This window comes from Pteronotus mesoamericanus, unplaced genomic scaffold (assembly GCF_021234165.1).
Source record: "Pteronotus mesoamericanus isolate MK-2021 breed Mesoamerican mustached bat unplaced genomic scaffold, CSHL_Meso_final contig_657, whole genome shotgun sequence".
Lineage (NCBI taxonomy): Eukaryota > Metazoa > Chordata > Mammalia > Chiroptera > Mormoopidae > Pteronotus > Pteronotus mesoamericanus.
This window is the reverse complement of record NW_026555229.1, coordinates 5,596,870-5,616,748: the sequence shown is the minus strand read 5'-3', so window position 1 is coordinate 5,616,748 and position 19,879 is coordinate 5,596,870. Positions and strand designations below refer to the sequence as shown.

At 53.3% G+C, this 19,879-nt stretch overlaps 1 protein-coding gene across 2 annotated transcripts; it reads left to right on the top strand.

Moving 5' to 3' along the window:
* The first annotated feature begins 1,078 nt into the window (after positions 1 to 1,078).
* LDB1 (LIM domain binding 1) lies at positions 1,079 to 14,706 on the top strand. 2 transcript variants are annotated; one of them, XM_054581408.1, is made up of 11 exons: positions 1,079 to 1,353; positions 9,692 to 9,794; positions 9,918 to 9,962; positions 10,076 to 10,151; positions 10,243 to 10,345; positions 10,519 to 10,691; positions 11,177 to 11,299; positions 11,526 to 11,609; positions 11,698 to 11,821; positions 12,027 to 12,169; positions 12,891 to 14,706. In XM_054581408.1, exons 1-11 carry the CDS (start codon positions 1,329 to 1,331, stop codon positions 13,119 to 13,121), a joined length of 1,230 nt encoding a protein of 409 aa, XP_054437383.1. In that variant the 5' UTR covers positions 1,079 to 1,328; the 3' UTR covers positions 13,122 to 14,706. The 2 variants fall into 2 exon arrangements, with proteins under 2 accessions (XP_054437383.1, XP_054437382.1); XM_054581407.1 differs by having other exon boundaries at positions 12,027 to 12,175.
* Positions 14,707 to 19,879: the final 5,173 nt, after the last annotated feature.

Genomic DNA, 19,879 nt, shown 5'->3' with positions numbered 1-19,879 from the left:
ATCCAGATCATCTTTCCACACAGCCCACTCCCGCCGTGGCCAAAGGCCCTACGGGTAGGGGACACTTGGAGGGGTCTGCTTCCAGTTCTCCCCGTCTCCAGGCCTTCAGACGAGAGCGGTTTCCAGGAGAGGGGCGGGAGGCAGGGGGCGGGGTGGGGGAGGCCGAGACTGGATGGAGAAGGGGGGAAGGGAAGAGAGGAGAGTGTCTTGACTGATGAGTCAGAGCCTGCCAGGGGGGGAAGGACAGCCTGCTGATTCCCACCTCCCCAGTCCAACGAAGCGGTCATTCCGCTGCCCCCCTCCCCCCAGCAAACTGCAGACCTCCGGCCTTTAGGCGGGGGAGGGCGGGAACCCCACTTAACCCTTTTAGCTCTAGTCCCAACTGGTTTAACAGGCAAGGGAGGGGTGGCTAATTTACAGAGATGAGTTGAAGGGCTGCTACAGGAATTAGGATAGTGGTCCTTTCCCCACCCAGGTTGAGATGGGGGTGCGCATAACAAGGGTCCAGAGTAAGACTGCGGTCTCAACAGGGAGCATGGGTGGGGGTGGGCAGCAGTCCCTTTTCCCTCCCAGTTCGCGGCTGGGGTGGAGAAAGAGCTACACCTCACAGCCCGCCCAGGCTCCGCCTCCCCCAGTCCCGGCTCCCGCTCCGGCTCGTCTACGGCTTCCAACTCCGCGGCGCCGGGAGGACCGCCACAGAGTGCAAGGCTTCGTCTCCTATCCCTCCCCCTCGCCCTCCTTCTCTAGGGTCTCTGCCTTCGTCTCCTTTTTTAAAAGCTGCGTCACATGCTTGCCGTTCCTTGAACGCTCCCGGCCCCTAGCCGCCCGCCCGCCGCGCGGCGCACGCACGTCGTCGCTCGCTGCGCGCCCGTCCGGGTCACTTTGACACCGCTCTCCCCTCCCACTAGCATGCAATTAGCATATTAATAAAGCCCGGCCCAGCCCCGCTAAGGCCGGAGAGCGGGCGCCTACGATAGCAGGAGGGAGGAGAGGGAGACGGGAGCGAGCGGCGGCCGCGGCGTTGGCAGCGGGAGCTCACAGACACGCACACGCGCACACACAGACACACACTCGGGGGACGCACACCCGCGCGCACACACGCAGAGGCAGCTCGCCTTCCTGCCTGGCTTCCTTCCTGTCTGCTCCGCGCCTGACAGGCTCGTCGCTGCAGCTAGGGCCCGCCCGCACAGGGCAGAGGCCGGGCCTGGCCGGGCCGGCGGCGAGGGCAGCAGGGGCCGCAGGCGGCGGCGGCGGCTCATGCCCGGCTTGTCCCCGCGCGGGGCGGGCACCGTGACTCGGCTGGGCCCCCAGCGGCGGGCGATGTGAAGATGTCAGTGGGCTGTGCCTGTCCTGGTGAGTGGGGCTCACGGCCGCCCGGCCCCTCCCTCCCTTACCCTCTCCGAGGAACCCTCACCCCTTGTTTGGCGAGAACTTGTGTGTGGGGCGTCGATGGCATGGCGGAGGTAGGGGGCTGTGAGGGGTATGCGGGACCTCAGTCGGGGGGAGGGTTTCCCTAACTGTGTAAATGCGCAGCAGCCTGGAGGCGCGGGGAGGGGGTGCTGGGGGTAGCTTGTGTGTAGGGTTTTTTTTTTGTGGGGGGTGGAGAGGCTACTTGGGGAGGGGTTTGGGGGGCTGAAATTCCCAGAATTCCAGGGTGTTAGCCAATCAGAAGTGAGTCTAGACTTTTGACCCCCCCCCAGGTCATCATAGAGTTGTGATTGGCTGGTTTGGGTTGCCCCCCCCCTCCCCGCTGCCTATTCCCTCTTACAGATCCTGTGACACCCCCCTCCAGGCTGTTTTTGAGGACCGTGTTTTGGGGGAGGGATTAATTGGGGCCCATCTTCCCCCCTCCAAATTTTCCTGCCTGTTGCCAGGGTAGGTTGGCTCTCTTGAGGGACAGGAGATACTCCGGGAGGGCACAGATAATTGGGCCCTGGGGTCTGGCATTGCCGCCCTCGTGGGAGAGGGAATGTGGCAGCCCCAGGCAAGCTAGGGACTAGAGTGATTTTTGAGAGTCGAGGGGAGCAATGCTTGACCCCAAAGTGAGAACTTGAGAAGAACTTAGGCTCAGATTCCTCCCTCCCCCAGAGCTCTTGCCAGTGACAGCCTGGATCTGAGTTCTTTCCTGGGGAGGGAAAGGCTGTCCTGCTCTGCCAGGAGGAAAGAGAGGCCACGTGATTGGAGAGGTACTTTTCAGAGGGCCTCGCAACACTGTCTATCCACATCCCCAGGACTCTCCAGGACCCTGGGTTCTTACATTAAAAAAAAAAAAAAAATTTACTTTGAGAGAGAGAGAGAAGGGGGCAGAGGAAGGAAGGGAGGGGGAGCAAGAGAGAAACATAGATTTATTGTTTCAAGTATTTATGCATTCATTGGTTGATTTTTTTTATGTGCCCTGACTGGGGATCGAACCTGCAGCCTTGGTGTATCAGGTTGATGCTCTAACCAACTGAGCTACCCAGGTTCTTGAATTATTTGCAGGCCTCTCTCCTGTCCCAGGCTGGAGTTAGCTTTCTTCTTTTCTTCTGAAAGTCAGGTGTTCCTGAATCTAGCCTGGTTTGGGTCCTTCGCTCCTTTAGATTCCCTGCTTTCTGGGAGGCCCATACCCCACCAGTGTCCCTCACCCCCCAATCCTCAAGGGAGGCTGCCAGTGAGGAAGCTTCCTTGAAAATCATGTGATCCAGGCCAAGCTGGTCTGGGCACACACTTAAAAGTGCTTGCTGAGGCTGATATTTAAGGGGCTCTGGGCCCAGAGGGAGGTCTAGCAGAGCCTGAGAATCCTGGAATATCTGAGTGTGGGAACCCCTGGCTCCTGCTGTAGAGGGTGGGGGAGAGGACAGGAAAGAGTTTACTAAGCTGGAATCCTGCCTGGCCCCATCATTCCTCCTTATACCAGCTTAGTGTGCATATTTGTGTGTGTATTTTCTTCAAAGAACTGCCCCATGCTGGGTACCTTGTTTGGATCCATCCATATATTCTGAGTCCACCCCATGGCCTTGATCCTTCACTGCCACACATGAGCATAGCAGAAACTAAGGGTCTGAACAAGCTAAGGGCCCAAGTCTTACCTTTTGAATCTTAGTTCCTACTAACAGTGGGTAGGAGGTGTGTAGAGGGGTTGTCAGGCTGGAGGTAGATGAGAGGTTGGCCCTAAGGTTGAGGCAGTGTGCCTAGGTCTAGCAGAGAAGAGAGAAAGTTTCCTCCTCAGCCTTTCTGGGAGCAGCGTGGGGACAGGAAGAGGACTTATGCACAGGGGGTGTGTGTGTGTGTGTGTGTGTGTGGAGGGACATCTTCAGTCAGTGCCCCAAAAGGCATGTTCTGTTTGTGTGTCTAGTGGCCTAGTTGGGGGAGAGGGGGCAAAAGATGGCTAAGAGTGGGGAATCTTTTTACCCAATGTGAAGAAGTCTTATGGATTGATGCCACAGAGGTTGGATGGAGGTTAGGCTTAAAGGAGAACAACATGCAGAGGGGCTTAAGAGTGGTCTGGGGGAGGGGAATGGTGGGAGTTGGGGTAAGAGAGAGGACCAGGCTTGCATAGGTGGGTGGGAGAACATGGTTGAATACATGGGCATCGTCACAGCATATACAGTCCAGGTCCAAAGACCCCCACCCTCCAAGTGGAGCAGCCCTAGGGTGGGCGCCCAGGCGCCCTGGCAGGCCGCCCGCCTGCTGCCTGCCTGCCTGTCTGAGTCTCTCCTTTGTGCTCTGCTGTCTCCCAGCTCCTCCTCCTCCCCCAGCCCAGCAGAGACAGCACATGCCCCACACATGTGACTGAGGGAAGCCAGAGCACACACAGACCCACACACATGCACACACAGAAGGAACACTACAAGATACACACATACACACACACCCAGCTCCCATAGTGCTCCTGGGGTGGGGAATAGCTTCTGGGGCTTTGGTCAGGAACAGATAGAACCTCTGCTAAGGGACATCACCCAGGGTAGGGCAGGTTGCTGAGGGGGCCAGGGCCTGTCTGGGGCAGCATGTGGCTCAGAAGGGTTAAGGCAGGGAGGAGTAGGGGGAGGGGAGGAGGCAGCAGTGGTGGCGGCTGGGAGCCAGGAGAAGAGGATGGCAGAGCGCCAGGCCAACGGGAGGCCGGGCACAGACAAAGGAAGGGGGGCAGGCACACTGGAGGCCTGGGTCAGGGAGCCCCAGGGGCCCAGGCAGGGGGCAGTGCTGGTACCTTATTCTGAAGGCTACTGCCCTTCAAAGTCCTCACCTCCAGGAGGGGCGCTCTCCCTCTACTGTTCCCTTATCACCTTTGTCATTCTTTGATGTCGCCTTCTCATCGCCACCCCAAATATTAGGGCTTTCTAATTCACACTGGGTCTCTTTAGCCGGACCTCTTCTGCCCCTGTGCAAGTGGGGGAATTAAGTCAGAACATAGAGCAGGGCAGGCTTGCTAGAGAAGGAAGTAGGAGGGGGCCCATTTTGAATGATATGCCAGAGTCTTGGTGCATCCGTCATCTTGGTATTTAAGGTCTCCTCCCCAAAATTTGAGGAGACAGACTGGGTGGGGGGTCTGAGCTCTGAATTGGGGGACAGGAGCCAGAGCACACACCTCTACCTTTTCCCATGCAGACAGTTATTTCTGGGACTGGAGTGGCTATATCTGGGAGGGGGAAGAGAGCAGGAATCACTGCGATGCCCCAGGGCTGGGCTTGGATGAGTTGGGTTAGAAATCCAGGGCTTCAGGACCTTCGGTCTCATTATAATCTGTTCTATTTAGTCTCATATTTGGCCCTATGTGCTGTAGGGATCTCTTGAGATTCTGCCTATGAACGCACTTTGGAAAGTTTAAAGACACCAAACAAATGATTGGAATTGTCTGTGGGGAGTGTGTGTGTGGTGTCTCTCTTAGAGTTGGGCTATAAATTTGGGTCAGTGAGAATGTCTCATGTCCTGGTGTAAATCAGTATGTTGCAGGGTCTGGCCGAATGTCAGAGATTTTGATGTTTGTGAAAGCCTGGGTGTATCATGGCCAGGCAGTGATGGAGAACGGTGTGCAGGTTTCAGGGAGAATAGTAGTTTGTGGGCTTAGCCCCTGGGTAACAAATGGTCAGGATGTGTATGTAACAGTCTGTCATAGGTTCAGGAGGTATATAATGCACTTTTGAGGTATATGTTGGGGTTGGGGGCATGCATGTCACTAGTCCCAGTGTGTATGGAAGTCAGGGTCTGACATAGATTGTGTATGTGTGTGCATCTTGGTTTGGGGTGTATTTAGAGTTTGAGGTATATCACTTGTTGAAGTATGTATCAGGTACTGATTTATGTGAAAGTGAGATGTGTTACTTACATGTGGAAGATATTCACAGAGCCAGGTGTAATATTATTACTGTGCAGTCAACTGGTGTATATGTCATTAGAAAGCCTGTCATGGGATCATGAGTGAATATAGGGGGGATGGGTAGGGTGTAGGAAACGACTCAACCTGGAATGAAGTAGGAGGTTGTATGCTGAGAGAGAAGAGAAGAGAAGAGAGGAGAGAGTTTCTTTTTCCTTCTCTGTCCAGGGAGCAGGGCCTAGACCACTACCCAAGTTTTAGAAACACCCCCCCGTCTTGGGAATCCCCCTTTGTATTGGAAAAGAGGTCCTACCCCAGTAACTACATACCTTTTATCCTGGGTGGGTGGGGAGGATTCAACAGCAGACTAGCCCCCCTCTGGGGATCTTTTGGTCGTTCAAGTTTGCCTTCCCTAGCTCTGACAGCGCCTCTTTCCCCTTGCACCCACGTGTCTCCGGTGGTGGCAGCGGCAGCGGTGGCCTTGGTGGGGGAAGGCGCTTCCTGCTAAGGCAGATCTAAGTCAGGGCTGGGACCTTAGCTGGGTTGGGGGCCCAGGAGCTGGAGTGTTCCCCTCCCTCCAGTCAGTTGTTTACAGGCTGAAGTCAAGAGTGTATCTGTCAAAAATAACCCCCTGGAGTCTCCCCCCCAGCTAGCTACTCTGGGATTTCACCCGGGGCTGAAGCCCAGGGTGGCAAGAGAGATTTGGGGCATGTTTGGGAGGTGGTTTGAAGATACTGGGAGTATCCAGAGAGGAGAGCACGCTCCTCCATGCGTGCCTGTGGCTTTGGCTCCCCGGCTCACTCCTGAGCACCACACCTGGGGCTCAGGAGCGAGCATTTCAGTTTCTGGCTCCCGCAGGCCTCCCCTCCATCCAGCTCTCTCCAGGCCCCGTCTGTTTTGTTTCCATCTCTCCATCCCAGTCTCTCCCAGTCTCTGTCTCTCTTTTGTTTTTCTCAGCAGCCCTCCTTGCCTGCCTGCCTGCCTGCCTGCCTGCCTGCCTCTCTCGCTCCCGCGCCCTCCCTCTCTCCCTCTTCCTCTTCCCTGGCTGGGAGGGGGCGGGGCCGGTGGGGCCAGCTCCACCCTCTGCCCGCCCTGGGGCCTCATTCTGAGAGGCTCCGTGAGCGAGCGGGGAGGGAAGGAAAGAAAGGGAGAAAAGGCTGGGAGCTGGTGGGCGCTGCGTGTGTCTGTGCGTGTACGATTGTGAGTGAGTGTGAGTGCCGGGCCCTGCCTGGTCTGCTGCCCGGGCAGAGGGGCCTGGTGGCCTGGGGAGGGCGGGCGGGCTGCTTGGAGGTAGAGGCAGCGCGAGGCGGCGGCGGGTAGAGCCGAGGAGGAGGAGGAGGAGAGAGGAAAGAGCGGAGCAGCCATTGTTGAGGGAAACCTTGCAAACAAAGAAGGCTCCAGACTCCCCGCGGCCCCCCGCCCCCCAGGCCGGCCCCCTGGCCCCCGGCCCCCGGCCCAGTGGCCATTGTAACTTTCCCCCGGGGCTGTGGCCGCCGCGGGGCAGGCCAAGGCTGTGCGTACAAGTCTTTGTGCGGTCCACGGAGTGGAGCTCCCAGCCAGGCCTGCCCGTCCCACTCGGGACATGAGCGGCTGAAGTTGGCCCCCCCTCAGTCCTCACCCCTGCCAGGGCCCTGGTGGGCTTCCAGTCGCTCCCGCACCTCTCCTGGCCCCCCCAGTTCTCCCAGGTAAGTCTGGGCACCCTGCAAGCCTGTAGAGGGTGGGTAGAAGGTCCTGGGTCCGGCCCTGGCCTGGTATGCTGGCTGGGCGAGAGGTGCCCCAGCTTAGAGAGGCCGGGGCTCCCAGGCCTGCTGACCTCTGGTCAGCCCCAAAAGGGAGACAGGCTGGTTACCATGGAAATGCCCAGCTGGAGGTGCCCCCCTCAGCCCTAGGATGCAGCTTCCATCCTGGGAAAACTTTACTAGTTCTGGGCTCTTCCTCTCCTCTCCTTCCTCAGGGTTCCCAGATTGCTAGAGGTGGGAGGGGGGCTCTGACTGACTCTAAGACAGGATGACACATCCCTTTCACCCCAGCCCCCACTTTTCTCCCTCTACCCCTGCTGCTGAGGACAGGCAGCAACAGGGACAGATGGTCTGGGTGATGTTCCCTCCCCTTCTCTTCTCACTCCCAAGCCCTTGTTCTGGGGCTACTGGGAGTTGCTATGCCTCTGGAGAGATGTTGGGGGTTTTTTTGTGTCCATTCACGAGAGGTATAAATAAAGGCCATAGAGCTTTGGAGTTTGGCCCCTCAGAACTGTTCCTCAGGCCCAGACAATGCCTTTCAGTTCACTAGCGAGAGAAATTGAATCTCTGAAACTTCTTTCAGAATTAGAGAGGAACCCAGGTATCCTGCCTCCCTTCTTTTTAGGGTCTTGAGCTGACACATTTCTTCAAGTGGCCCTCAAACTGAGGGGCAAGGGCAGTGATGCTTTTGGGGGAAGGCCCAGGTCTGATCATCTAGGTGCTTGGGTTCATTGCCCAGGCCTGGCCTCTGGTGAGCCCCAGGAACTGTGTGGCTTCCTACGTGGCCTTGGGCTACTTGCCTGTGCAGTGGGGAGACTTGGGGCTGGGTGGGACTGTCTCTGTCCTGAGGACACAGGCTCCTCATTCAGTCCAGACAGGCATGCGAAGGCTGTGTGTGCTGTGCTGGGAGCATATGGATGTGGCCTGCGAGAGCTCGTGCATGGGCGAGGGCCTGTTTTGGGCACACTGATCCCGCCTGGGGCTGCTGGGTTCCAGCCCTTGGCAGGCGTGTTGGGGCGAGCTGAGGGTAGAAGCCTGCTAAGCAGGATGAGGCACACGCATGTGCAGGTACACACAAGCTCTGACTCTTGGCACCTTCAGGGACTGTGTAGTGTAGGCCTCTCTGGGACCCTCCTTTTGCCCATATTGTGAGGAAAGTTCCCTGGGGAGAGAATTAAATGACACACATTGGCACAGGGTCTTCCTTTGTCTCTTCCCCCTGAGGAAGAAAGTAGACTTTGTGTCTAAATTGGGGACACAGCCAATACAGCTACCCTTCCAAATGCAATCAAGTTTGGGGGCACGAGGAAGCACCTATAACTGGGGTCAGGATCTTTGGAATGGTTCCTCAGTTTCCTCATCTTGGAGAGTGGGGGAAAACAGCATTGCATGGGTACTTGGCTCATACCCAACTATGAATACAACATTTCTTCCAGTCAGGTAATTCTTCCAGTCAGAAGCATCAGGAATTGCATGCTTCTAGGTGAGAAGAGAGGGGACACGTGTACGTGCACATATACAAGTAGAGACCCCTGTCTAGTTACCACTTGCCTCCTAGACTGAGCCCCTCTGAAACCTAGCCTCCTTCCCAGACCCCTTCTTTTCCTTTTGCAAGTAGAGTGAGATCTGGTGGAGGCCTCTCTACCTCCCTCCTGCACTGTAAGTCTTAGAAGACAGAATGGGTTGGGGCTTTTGGTTTCTGGTCTGGAGACAACTGGACTAGTGGTGGGTGTGGGAGAGGGGGCTGGACTGATAAGGGAGTGGCCGTTGGTGGGGGGATCAGAAGGTCCAACTGGTTATCTGGTGGGCTGCACCCAACAGGCACCCACCCCCCTTTATCTCTCCATCCCCTGCCCTCCTGAGACCCTGGGTATGGAGGAGGGGCAGGGAGTTGGCCAAACCCCTTCTTTCTCCCACAGCTTGATCTCCAGAGGTCAAAAGAAGGATAGAAATTCCTCAGGGTATGGGAATCGGAAGATCTGGGCTCAAGTCCTAGCCCTATGATCTTGGCAAGTCCCCTTAAGCTTTCAGTTGTCTTATCTGTAAAGTTGGAATGTTACAGTTGACCCTGCTACCTCACACCACGGTCGTGATGATTGAACGAAATAATGTACTTGAGCCCTGACTGGTGTGGCTCAGGGAGTTGGGTGTTGTTCTGCAGACTGGAAAGGTCACTGGTTCCATTCCCAGTCAGGGCACATATCTGGGTTGCAGGGCCAGGTCCCCGGTTAGGGGGTGGGCACATGTGGGAGGCAACCAATCAAGGTTTCTCTCTTTCTCCTTCTTTCTAAAAATAAGTAAGTCAAATCTTAAAAAAAAAAAAAAATGTAGTTGAAAAGGGGGTTTATTAAAATCGGATTCTAATGTTTGGTTATTTAGTTATTCCATGGTATTGGCATTTCTTCCCAGCTTTAATTCTGTCATCCAGGCCTCAGCCACATGAAGAAACAAGGTCTTGGGTATTGGGGCTGGGTACTTACGGTTTCTTAATAAAACAAGGTTGGAGCCAGATTTAAAAGCAAAGGTAGGTGCTCCTTAGGGTAGTTCCCCTCCCCTAGTTCTCTCTGGCGGCTCCAGACCAGTCCCTGTTCACCCAGTCTAGCTAACTTCAGGAGAGCTCCCAAGAGGGACTCAGGTCCCCCTTTCTTCCTTTCCCTTCTAGGTTGTTCCTCAAAGTCATTCAAGCTGTACTCGCCGAAGGAGCCCCCGAACGGCAACGCCTTCCCCCCCTTCCATCCCGGCACCATGCTAGATCGGGATGTGGGGTGAGTTTTGTTCACTTCTCATCCTTTTTCCAGATGGGATCCTACCTAAAACGGGGAGGGAGTGACATCCCCCAATAATTCCTGTCTTCCACCCCCATTCTCATAGCCTCTTCCCTTACACAGCCCAACTCCCATGTACCCGCCTACATACCTGGAGCCGGGGATTGGGTAAGTGGAGTCCAGGGGGGTGGGGGGTACTTTCCATTACATGGGTGAAGGCAGAGGTGGGGGGTTTGGGGGAGGCTCTGCTCTTACTAATCTCCCTTCTTTACTTACCCCAGGAGGCACACACCATATGGCAACCAAACTGACTACAGAATATTCGAGCTTAACAAACGGCTTCAAAACTGGACAGAGGTATCCAGAGGAAAGAGGAGGGAGAGGGCCTCCTGGGCACCCCTGTGGGATGTCTTCTGATACACAAAGACACCTCTCCCTGTGCTCCTAGGAGTGTGACAATCTCTGGTGGGATGCTTTCACAACTGAGTTCTTTGAAGATGATGCCATGTTAACCATCACTTTCTGCCTGGAGGATGGACCAAAGAGATATAGTGAGTGGCCTCTGGGGGTTCTGCCAATTCTGCTATGGGAGTGTATACCTCCTGTGTCCTTCCAAGGTCTGGGAGTGGGTATTTGTCTCAGGGTATCTGTTTTGGCAGGGGTGGCGTCTGCCTGACCCCTTTTGAGGTCCTACTATTCTGAAGAATTTGTCCCTTCTCTACAGCCATTGGCCGGACCCTGATCCCACGCTACTTCCGCAGCATCTTTGAGGGGGGTGCTACAGAGCTGTACTATGTGCTTAAGCACCCCAAGGAGGCATTCCACAGCAACTTTGTGTCCCTCGACTGTGACCAGGGCAGCATGGTGACCCAGCACGGCAAACCCATGTTCACCCAGGTCAGCAACCCAGATGGATGTTGAATGCTGAAGCTCCTGAGTTTGATTCCCTTCCTCCTTCCCAAAATGTACTTAGCTGTTCCCCAGGAAGGCATAGTGGGGCGTGGCCAGATAAGAAGGGAGGGTAGGCATGCGACAGCATTCAGCAGGCATTTACAGAACTTGTACATAACTGTATTCTGGTCCACAGAGTATATACACCAGTGAGTAAGCGCGCGCCCTCATAGGAAGCTTATAGGAGATGAGTGTATCACCAGCTGCATGGGAGAGGACAAAAATTGGTTAAGCATTTCTACTTTGTATGTGGGTAATTGTGAGGGTCCAGGGTATAACAGTTATGTGAGGAGATAGTCCATGTCAGTTATACATCCAGAGTTAGGTGCAGGTGGCAGAAGTCTATGTGGCGGGGGAGTTGTGAGCAAATGAGGGACAGGTATACTTTCATGTATGGGGGAGGGGCAGAGCTGTGACAACCTTGTCTCCAGGTATGTGTGGAGGGACGGTTGTACCTGGAGTTCATGTTTGACGACATGATGCGGATAAAGACATGGCACTTCAGCATCCGGCAGCACCGGGAGCTCATTCCCCGCAGCATTCTTGCCATGCATGTGAGTGTGGGCAGAAACCAAGGCGAGAGGGGGAGGGCAGATGGTGGGAAGGGCAGAATAAGGTCTCTCGTGTCCTGACAGTGACCTTAGAGGGTTAGAGTGTCTCCACCTGAAAAATGGATTTAATAATCCCCCTTCTCTTTCAGGAGTGTCACAGTCTCAGATGATAGGGCAGGTGAGCAGATGTGACCCGGGTGCTAGCATTCTTGTCTTTCTCTCCCTTTAGGCCCAGGACCCCCAGATGTTGGATCAGCTCTCCAAAAATATCACACGGTGTGGGCTGTCCAATTCCACTCTCAACTACCTCCGAGTGAGTCTGACACTCAGCCTCTGCCCGCGCCCATTTGACTGAGCTCCGTGTCTCTCCCCTGACAAGCTCCATCCTGGTCTCCCCACAGCTGTGTGTGATACTCGAGCCCATGCAGGAGCTCATGTCCCGCCACAAGACCTACAGCCTCAGCCCTCGTGACTGCCTCAAGACCTGCCTTTTCCAGAAGTGGCAGCGTATGGTAGCACCCCCCGGTGAGTGCCTTGCACCTGGACCTGCTCTTATCGGGATCTGATGCCATCCCCGCAGGCTGTTGTCTCTATCTCCTCGTGAAGCCCCTTCCTTGCTCTTGGGTCTCCCAAGATTGGGATCAGGGTAGCCTCAGGCTCCTTAGGAGCCAGAATGGGGAACCAGGGGCTCAGGACCCTGCCCCACCTGAGTCTCCTTTCCCTGGCACAGCGGAGCCCGCCCGGCAGCAGCCCAGCAAACGGCGGAAACGGAAGATGTCAGGGGGCAGCACCATGAGCTCTGGGGGCGGCAACACCAACAACAGCAACAGCAAGAAGAAAAGCCCAGCCAGCACCTTCGCCCTCTCCAGCCAGGTACCTGTAAGCATCTCGGCTTTCTTCTCTCTTCTGGGCTCCCCCACTGCTGACCCCTGACCCTTGACCTTGTCCCAGTGTGAGCTCACCAGCAGGCATAGAAGCAGAGACAGTTTTCCCAGTGTACTCTGCCATGATGGCTGACTCCTATCACTGATGAGAGTCCTTGTTAGTCACATGTGTGGTTCTGATCACACAGACTCAGACATAGCAATATAGATATAAAGGGACAGAGTCAGCCATGAGAACAAACGGACGTTCAGGACAGACAGCTTGGGAGCACACAGACCATCAGACTCATAGACACTCACTTATAGAGGGACATGCAGCCTCATTGTGTGTGAATCTAGACTACCTGAACATGCACATGCACACACTTGCCCCATTGGTGTTTTTGATCTGCTCCTTCTCTTACATATGGACAGAAGTTTAGGAGCCTCCTAAAATTGTGGGGAGATGGACTAGGGAGCTAAGGGAGTAGATTGACTTTTCCCAGAATCTAGTGGATGTGCATTAAAGAGCGTGACGTTCTGCAGTCCTTCAGTGGGAAGGATTCCAAGGGCTGAGGGTGTCAGAGGAGTTGATGTTTTAAATTGGGGTAGGAGAAGGGGGTGGGGGTGTTGAGTTTTCTGGGTGGGTATTGGGTCTCTGGGGGTTTCTGCTGCCCTGGGCTGGGCGAGCCCCTGCCCCGATTATGTTTGGGGACCTCCGCCACTCTCAGGATGTGATGGTGGTGGGGGAGCCCACCCTGATGGGCGGGGAGTTCGGGGACGAGGACGAGAGGCTCATCACCCGGCTGGAGAATACCCAGTTTGACGCAGCCAACGGCATTGACGACGAGGACAGCTTTAACAACTCCCCTGCCCTGGGCGCCAACAGCCCCTGGAACAGCAAGCCTCCATCCAGCCAAGAAAGCAAATCGGAGAACCCCACATCACAGGCCTCCCAGTAAAGGCTTCACCAGGGCCACCCAGCGCTCTGCCTGCCTGCCCCACCCCTTGAAGCCCCAGGGAGTAGAAGACAGAATGAAGAGACTGAGCATCTAAAATGGGCAGCCTCCATCTACCTACTTCAGGGAGGAACTGGACTCGCTGGGGGCAGGTGCCAAGATTGCCCCGCAGTGGCTCTGGGCTGGGCCTGGCCTCTGCAGAGCCTTTTGGGGGAAGGAGGTACTCATGTGGATGTCTACGTGGACCCTGGGCCTCTGAGAAATGTCCTGACCACCCCCCAGAGCATTTGCCTCCATCCTCACCCCAGGTTCTGGGTTCCCCATCCTCCTGACTCTACCCCCTTCAAGCCTGGGGTTGTCTATCCCCACAGCCCTTAGGGACTTAAAGTTATGGGGCTTGGTTGAGTGCCCCTCCCCCAGCCCCTCCCCCCAGGTGGCTGGTAGTAGAGGGGTAAAGCTCTGGGCTCTTCCTCTCTTCCACCACCTGTCCCAGCTCCAAGTTTTTAAAAAAATAATATTATTAAAAATGTAAGTTAAAAAAAATCACTCATGTCCCCCCCTCTTCCCCTAATTAAAAGTCCAGCTACCTCCCTATGCCTGGCAGATGGAGGGGTTTAGGGCCCAGGTGGAGGTGAGCATATGGGTAGGGTAGGGGGGGTTATACGTTACCATTTTATATAGTTTGAGAGCTTCAGACCAAGGAGACACTTCGCCATCTCTCTTCCCTTTTCCTCTGGGATGACTGGAGTTGGGGAAGGTATGCCATGGGGTCGGGGGCCATTGATTTGTAACAGCTCCCAGCTGTTGTCTCTGTTTCCCCATCCTCCAGGACTCTGGCCTGCCCTCCTAGTGCTTGTAACTCCCTCGGTCCCAGCGCTGCCCCACTCCTTCCCACCATGTGTATATTCTTTACAAGTCCTCCACTAAAGCAGCTGTCTTGGATGGGGGAGGGGGAGGCTCCCTTTCTTAGGGAGTATGGCGGGAAGGAGCAGCCTTGTTTGTCAACAGTGTTTTTTTGTTTTGTCTCAGTTGGGTAGGCATGGGATAGGGGAGGATCATCCACTCTCTCCAGTACTCTTCTTCCTCCAGTCCCTCAAGTTACGTATCTAGTCCTCCCCTGTCCTCCACAGAGGGGAAGGAGCCACTGAGGATGTCCCACCTTGAAGCAGGAAGCAATAGGCCTCTGTTCCCCAGCTGAAGTAGAGGGTATTCATCTCCCAGCATCCCCTCTAGTCCTTGTTCTCATAGAAGGACGGGGAAAGCAGCCAGAATCCTCGGCTGTATTTCAGTTGGACATGTGGAGGCTCTGGGCCCAGGGTGAGGCCAAGAGCAGGATCCTGTGAGTCTGGGCGCAGCTCTGGCTTTGTTGCCTTTTCCTGTGGCGAGTTCCAGAAGCGGTAGTACCACCTATCTTCCCAGTCTTTCTGGATTCTGGGGCTCTCTACACTCTGTTTCCTTCCCTCTAGTTGCCACTGCTGGAAGGGTGTCGTGTCAGGAGCTGAGGGAAGGGGTGGGGAAGATGGATGGCCCACCCCGACTGTAATGCCTTTTTTTTTTTCTCCATTTGAGTCATGTATGGTACCGATCAATAAAGAGACTTTTCAGTTTGCGCGTGTCTTGGTTGGTCATTGATGCCCAATAATGACTCGGCCCAAGACTGTCTTTTCCCCTCCTTCCTGCAGTCCTAAGCCCAGTCATTGGGGAGGAGGTATGAATTGGACTTCTGGATTCCCCTTCACTCCCATCTCACGCTTCCCCTTATTCTTCTCGTGTTGCCCCTCAGGTGTCCAAGCATGGCCACTTCTCCCGCAGAAGTTGACTTCCCACACTACCCCCACCCCTCACTGTTCCTCACTCCTGTCATGGGGTTGGCAGACAGGTGCCCCTCCTGAGACGGCCCCTGGGATAGCGTCTCCTGGATTAGGCTGCTGGGGGCTGCTTGGGAGCACACAATGGCGGCCTTGGCTAGGACGGCCCTCTGAAGGAGCTTTGGTGGTTAGAGTGCCTGGAAGGCTCAGTCAGTGAGATCCTTGCCCCTAGTCGGGAGGCCAGCCAGCCCAGCTCCCTGGGTGGGGAAGCCAGAGAGTAGCGGGGCTGTTTATCTCCTTGCTGACTTTGGGTGAGGGTGCTGAGGAAGAGAGGAGGGTGCCTAAGTGCTGTTGCTGGGGGGCAGCCTGAAGCTCCATAGAAAGGTGGAAAGAGAAATAGGATACTTTTTAGACTCCTCTCCAGGTAATTAACTCCAGCCTCCCCCAGTCCTCTCCTCCCCCACCATTAAAGAAGATTGGCAAGACAGGGGCACCCTACTGTGCGTTGGGGCTGGGGTCTTAGCACCTACAAAGCCCCCTACCCAGTCTCCCTCATTTTCATCCCAGGCAGGGGAACCTGAGGCCTCAGACTATTTCCCCACTAAGGTCTCTCTGGATCTGAAGTAAGGCCTCTTGGACCTGCGCCTCTTCCCTCACCTCCCAGCTGGCAGAAGAAACCAGAGGACAGCACTTCATGGCCCACCCTGCCCCCTCTCCATTCAGCAGTGACCTTGGCCCTGCCCTGCTGCCAGTCCAGCTCCTTCTCATTACCCCAGCGCCTCAGGACCCCAAGGCCTGCGTTTGCACACACACAAACACACCACTCCTCTGCAGGCCTGACCTGACTGAAGGACATTTGCCAGTCAGCTGCTACCACCAACTCCCCCTGGGAGTGCTAGCTAACACCTACTTGGAGTGTGTCGGTCCGGTACTAGGTATACATCTGGCATTTTTGCCTGAGTGTGTGCCAGTGTATGTATGTATGTGAATGCTGAGCTGGGAGAAAGCTTAGATATGTGTATGTAATAGAACATACACGTGTGAATATATATGTGTGATAGTATGTGCAGTTTATGGTATGTGTCCTGGAGGATTCCCTCAGCTAATAATCTTTGAGCTCTGCAAGTGTCAGGCCCAACTTTAGGTGTTAGGGATACGGTTCTGAACAAGGCAGAGCAGGCGTGATTGCTGGGTATGAGTGGGAGGCTACAAAAACAGAAATGAGGATGTGTTGTTGAATGTGTGGCTTAGCAGTACGATGGGGTGGGGCTTGGGGGCTGCCGGGGCCGCAGTTGTGTGACTGGTTTTGGGCATTTGAAGGTTCACAGCACATGTATGTGTGTTTCGGGGTGGGGGTGTTTCAGAGGAAGCGGGGGTCAAAGAAAGGTGAACTGCCAGGCTTGGACTATGCCCTGCGTGGGGAAAGGGAGTGTGTCACAGAGACGGGGACACACTTTTTGAACTCAGGAAACAGAGTGGCCAGTGACTTCCTCTGGAGCCCCTAGATCTGGCTCCTCCCTGCTTGCTCCCTGCTTACCCTGAGGAAGGCCCCTGGTCAGGAGGCCTTGCTAGGGTAAGGGAAAGGGAGGCCCTTCAAGGACGTGATGCTCTCTGTCCCCAGGCGCAGGTGAGGGCCCTACCCCAGGTCCCAGCATAATACTGAAAAATTTATTTTAGCCCAGCCAGGATCCACTGCAGTCTCCTAAACCCCCAGACTCCCAATTCAGCCTGGGTTCAGTTCCTCGTTCTCCATGTTTCCTGTCCCAGCCCAATCCAGCCTGACCGCCAGCTCCCTTTTTTAGGACTGCTAGTCTAGTCCAGCACAACCTCCAACCCCTCTTATACTTACTACCCTTAGCCCACTCCAGCCTGCCCATCAACCCCTTTTCCCAAAGGTAAGACTCCAGCCCAGCCGGCACAGCCCACTTCAATCTGATCTCAAGTCTTATCCTCTAAAGTGAAAAGAAAAGTTCTAAACTACCCTCCCAGGTCTCCCCACATCCCCTCCCTTTTTTTAAAAATTACAAAGTAGGGCCTTATTTTGGGGATCGGTAGAGTAAAGGTGAAGGTACAGGACTAGGAGCGACAGCCGGGATAAATAAGGGGGAAGGCAGAGAGATGAGGGGCAGGTGGTGCTGAGGGTGGCTCAGGCATGTTCTGGGCCAGGCTGAAACGGAACGCATGAAAAGAAATTTTGAGTCAGCGGCCCTTTACTTCCAAGCTGAATTTCAAAGATGCTGCTTTTGGCCCCTGCTGGGCACAGCTTCCAGTACCCAGAATGCTCACAGTAACCGTCTACCATGTGGCCACAGCTCCATTCTCTCAGCACCCACCAGTGATACTTCTCCCCACCCCCATGCTGAGGTCTTCAATGAAGCAGAACAGGAAATGGGTGGGAGACTACACACCCTGCAGTTCTTAACCTGGGGAGTGGAGGAAGATAAATAGAAATGGAAGCCGGCCCACACCTACAGGTTCCAACTGCAGCCTTGGGAAAGAGCTGTTTTTCCACCTAAACCCTGGATTACTCCCTTCCCTGCTACCTCACCTCTGCCACCAGCTCACCTCTCTAGGAGGAGAATCTGCATGCAGACTGTCCCTGGAGAAAAGTCCCAGAGAAGGCTAACCCCCAAACAAGTAAGGCTGTCTGCGGGAGGTAGGCATAATTTCTCTCACTTTACTCTGGTGTGTCCAACAGTTGGGCATCTCTGGGCCACAGTAAAAGAAGAGCTGTCTTGGGCCACACATTAAATACACAAACAGTAAAAAACAAAACAAAACTGATGAGTGAAAAAAAGGTTTTAACTAAATTTACAATTTTGTGTTGGGCTGCATTCATAGGCATCTGGGGCCACGTGTGGCCCGTGGGCCGTAGGTTGAACACCCCTGCATGTCAGGTACACAATTAAATTAATCATAACCTTGGTTCATGACACACCTTATTTTTTTTTTTAAATTATTGGAGGTTCTAAAAAAATTTTTACCTATTTTTATACAGAGAGGAAAGGAGGGAGAAAGAAATGGAGAAAAACATCAATGTATGATTGCCTCTTGCGTGCCCCCCACCAGGGACCTGGCCCTCAACCCAGGCATGTGCCCTGACTGGGAATTGAACCGGTGAGCCTTTGGTTCACAGGCCAGTGCTCAATCCACTGAGCCACACCTGCCAGGGCTATTGGAGATTTTTTTTTTTTAATTGATTTTAGAGAGAAAGGAAGGTGGGAGGAGCAAGAGAGAAATATCAGTTTGTTGTTTCACTTAGTTGTGCATTCATTTGTTGCTTCTCCTATGTGCTCTGACTAGAAATCAAACCTGAAATCTCGGCCTATCTAGGTGATGCTCTAACCAACTGAGCTATCCAGCCCAGCCAGGGTCATGACACTCTTTTAAGTGCTCCATGCACAGGACACGTTTATTTACTGCTATACTGTCATAAGAACTCATCAACATGAAGGTAGTTATTACTTAGTAGTTATTTAGTTCTTACTTAGGTAATAACTGAAATCTGACTGTGGTCCATCTGCTTTTCATCCTCTCCCAAAGTATCTGTCATTCTTTTTTTGTTTTTATTTGTTTTTGTTCCTAGTTTCTTTTCTTCTTTTAATATATTTATTTTAGTTATATGTATTCCTAAACTCTTTATTTTAAAACAGTAGTTATTTTTTACCTTATAAAGGAATATTGTTAGTAATTTTTTATGGTTTATTATTTTTACTTAATATTATGTTACTGAGATTCATATTGTTACATATTGTTGCAATTCATTCATTTTGAGGGCTGTGTAATGTTTCATTGTGTGACTAAACCATGTTCTTCTTCATTCTCTTGTCACTGGGCAAGGTTTTTGCTCTCATGAAGAGCACTTATATGATGTTTTTATTCCTGTTTCCTATCTTACATTGCAGAGTTTTCCTTGATTATATGTTTAGGTGTAATCTCTGCAAACTCAGGTTTCCCTCTCTGAAGCCCAGTCAGAGAGTCTGTCTAGGGTTAACATGAATTAAAGTTCAAACACTTATTGAGTACCTGCTATATAAACTACTCTGTTTATCATTCATTCATTCAGCCAGTCAAACTCAAGTTACACTTAGTGAGCATCTACACTAAGCCAGGAGCTGGAGACAGACCGGTGAACAAGACAACATGGTGCATACAGTTGGGTGGGGAAACATTGAACAAATGATCACATACATATGTAATTACACTTTGTGATATAAAACTGAACAGTGCAGCATAAACATATAATAGGGAGACCTAATTTAAACTGGTGTGTTAAGGAAGGTCTCTCAGGTGTATCTGCTGAGACTTAAAGGATGAGGAGTACTTAGCCAAGTGGAGCAGGTAGAAGAAACAGATCCTAATGCTGGGGAGTGCTTGGCGGGTTAAAAGGACAGAACACCAGTAGATTCTGAGCCTGATGAGCAAGGGGCAATGACAGGAGAGCGGCTGAGGCCAGATGAGACAATGCTGTAGTGTCAAAGATGACGACGATGATGGTGATGACAAAAAAGATAACAGTTAATGTTCATTCTACACCAGGTTTTGTGAGGAAATCCTTTGTATCAATGATCTCATTAAAAGCTGACCACAACTCTGATGTAGGTACTGTTATTGTCTCTCATTAACAGAACATTGGCCCTTTAGGCTAGAAACAGGGAATCTAAGGGCCAGTGAGGCAAGCAACTTGCTCTAAGTCATGGAATCAGCAAGAATTTTGAATTATATCCAGACATAATGGGCTGTCACTGAAGGGTCTAAGGCAGGTCACGATTAAGACCTTGTCCCTGACTTCCAGAAACTCCCAGAGCCAGGGAAATCAGACCCCACCACAATTTGAATAAAAAGCACACATCAAGGAATAGGATTAAAATGGGCAAAGTGCGATAGACTTACAGAAGAGAAATTTGTTTTGACCGAAAAAGATCCAGGAAGGCTTCTTGCTGAAAGTGAAAT

Excerpts from the sequence above, each read along its gene's own strand:
- LDB1 (XM_054581407.1), top strand. The coding sequence starts at position 1,329 with ATGTCAGTGGGCTGTGCCTGTCCTG. Across the intron at positions 9,963-10,075 it reads TACCTGGAGCCGGGGATTGG|GAGGCACACACCATATGGCA; the intron begins GTAAGTGGAGTC and ends TACTTACCCCAG. Across the intron at positions 10,692-11,176 it reads GCAAACCCATGTTCACCCAG|GTATGTGTGGAGGGACGGTT; the intron begins GTCAGCAACCCA and ends CCTTGTCTCCAG.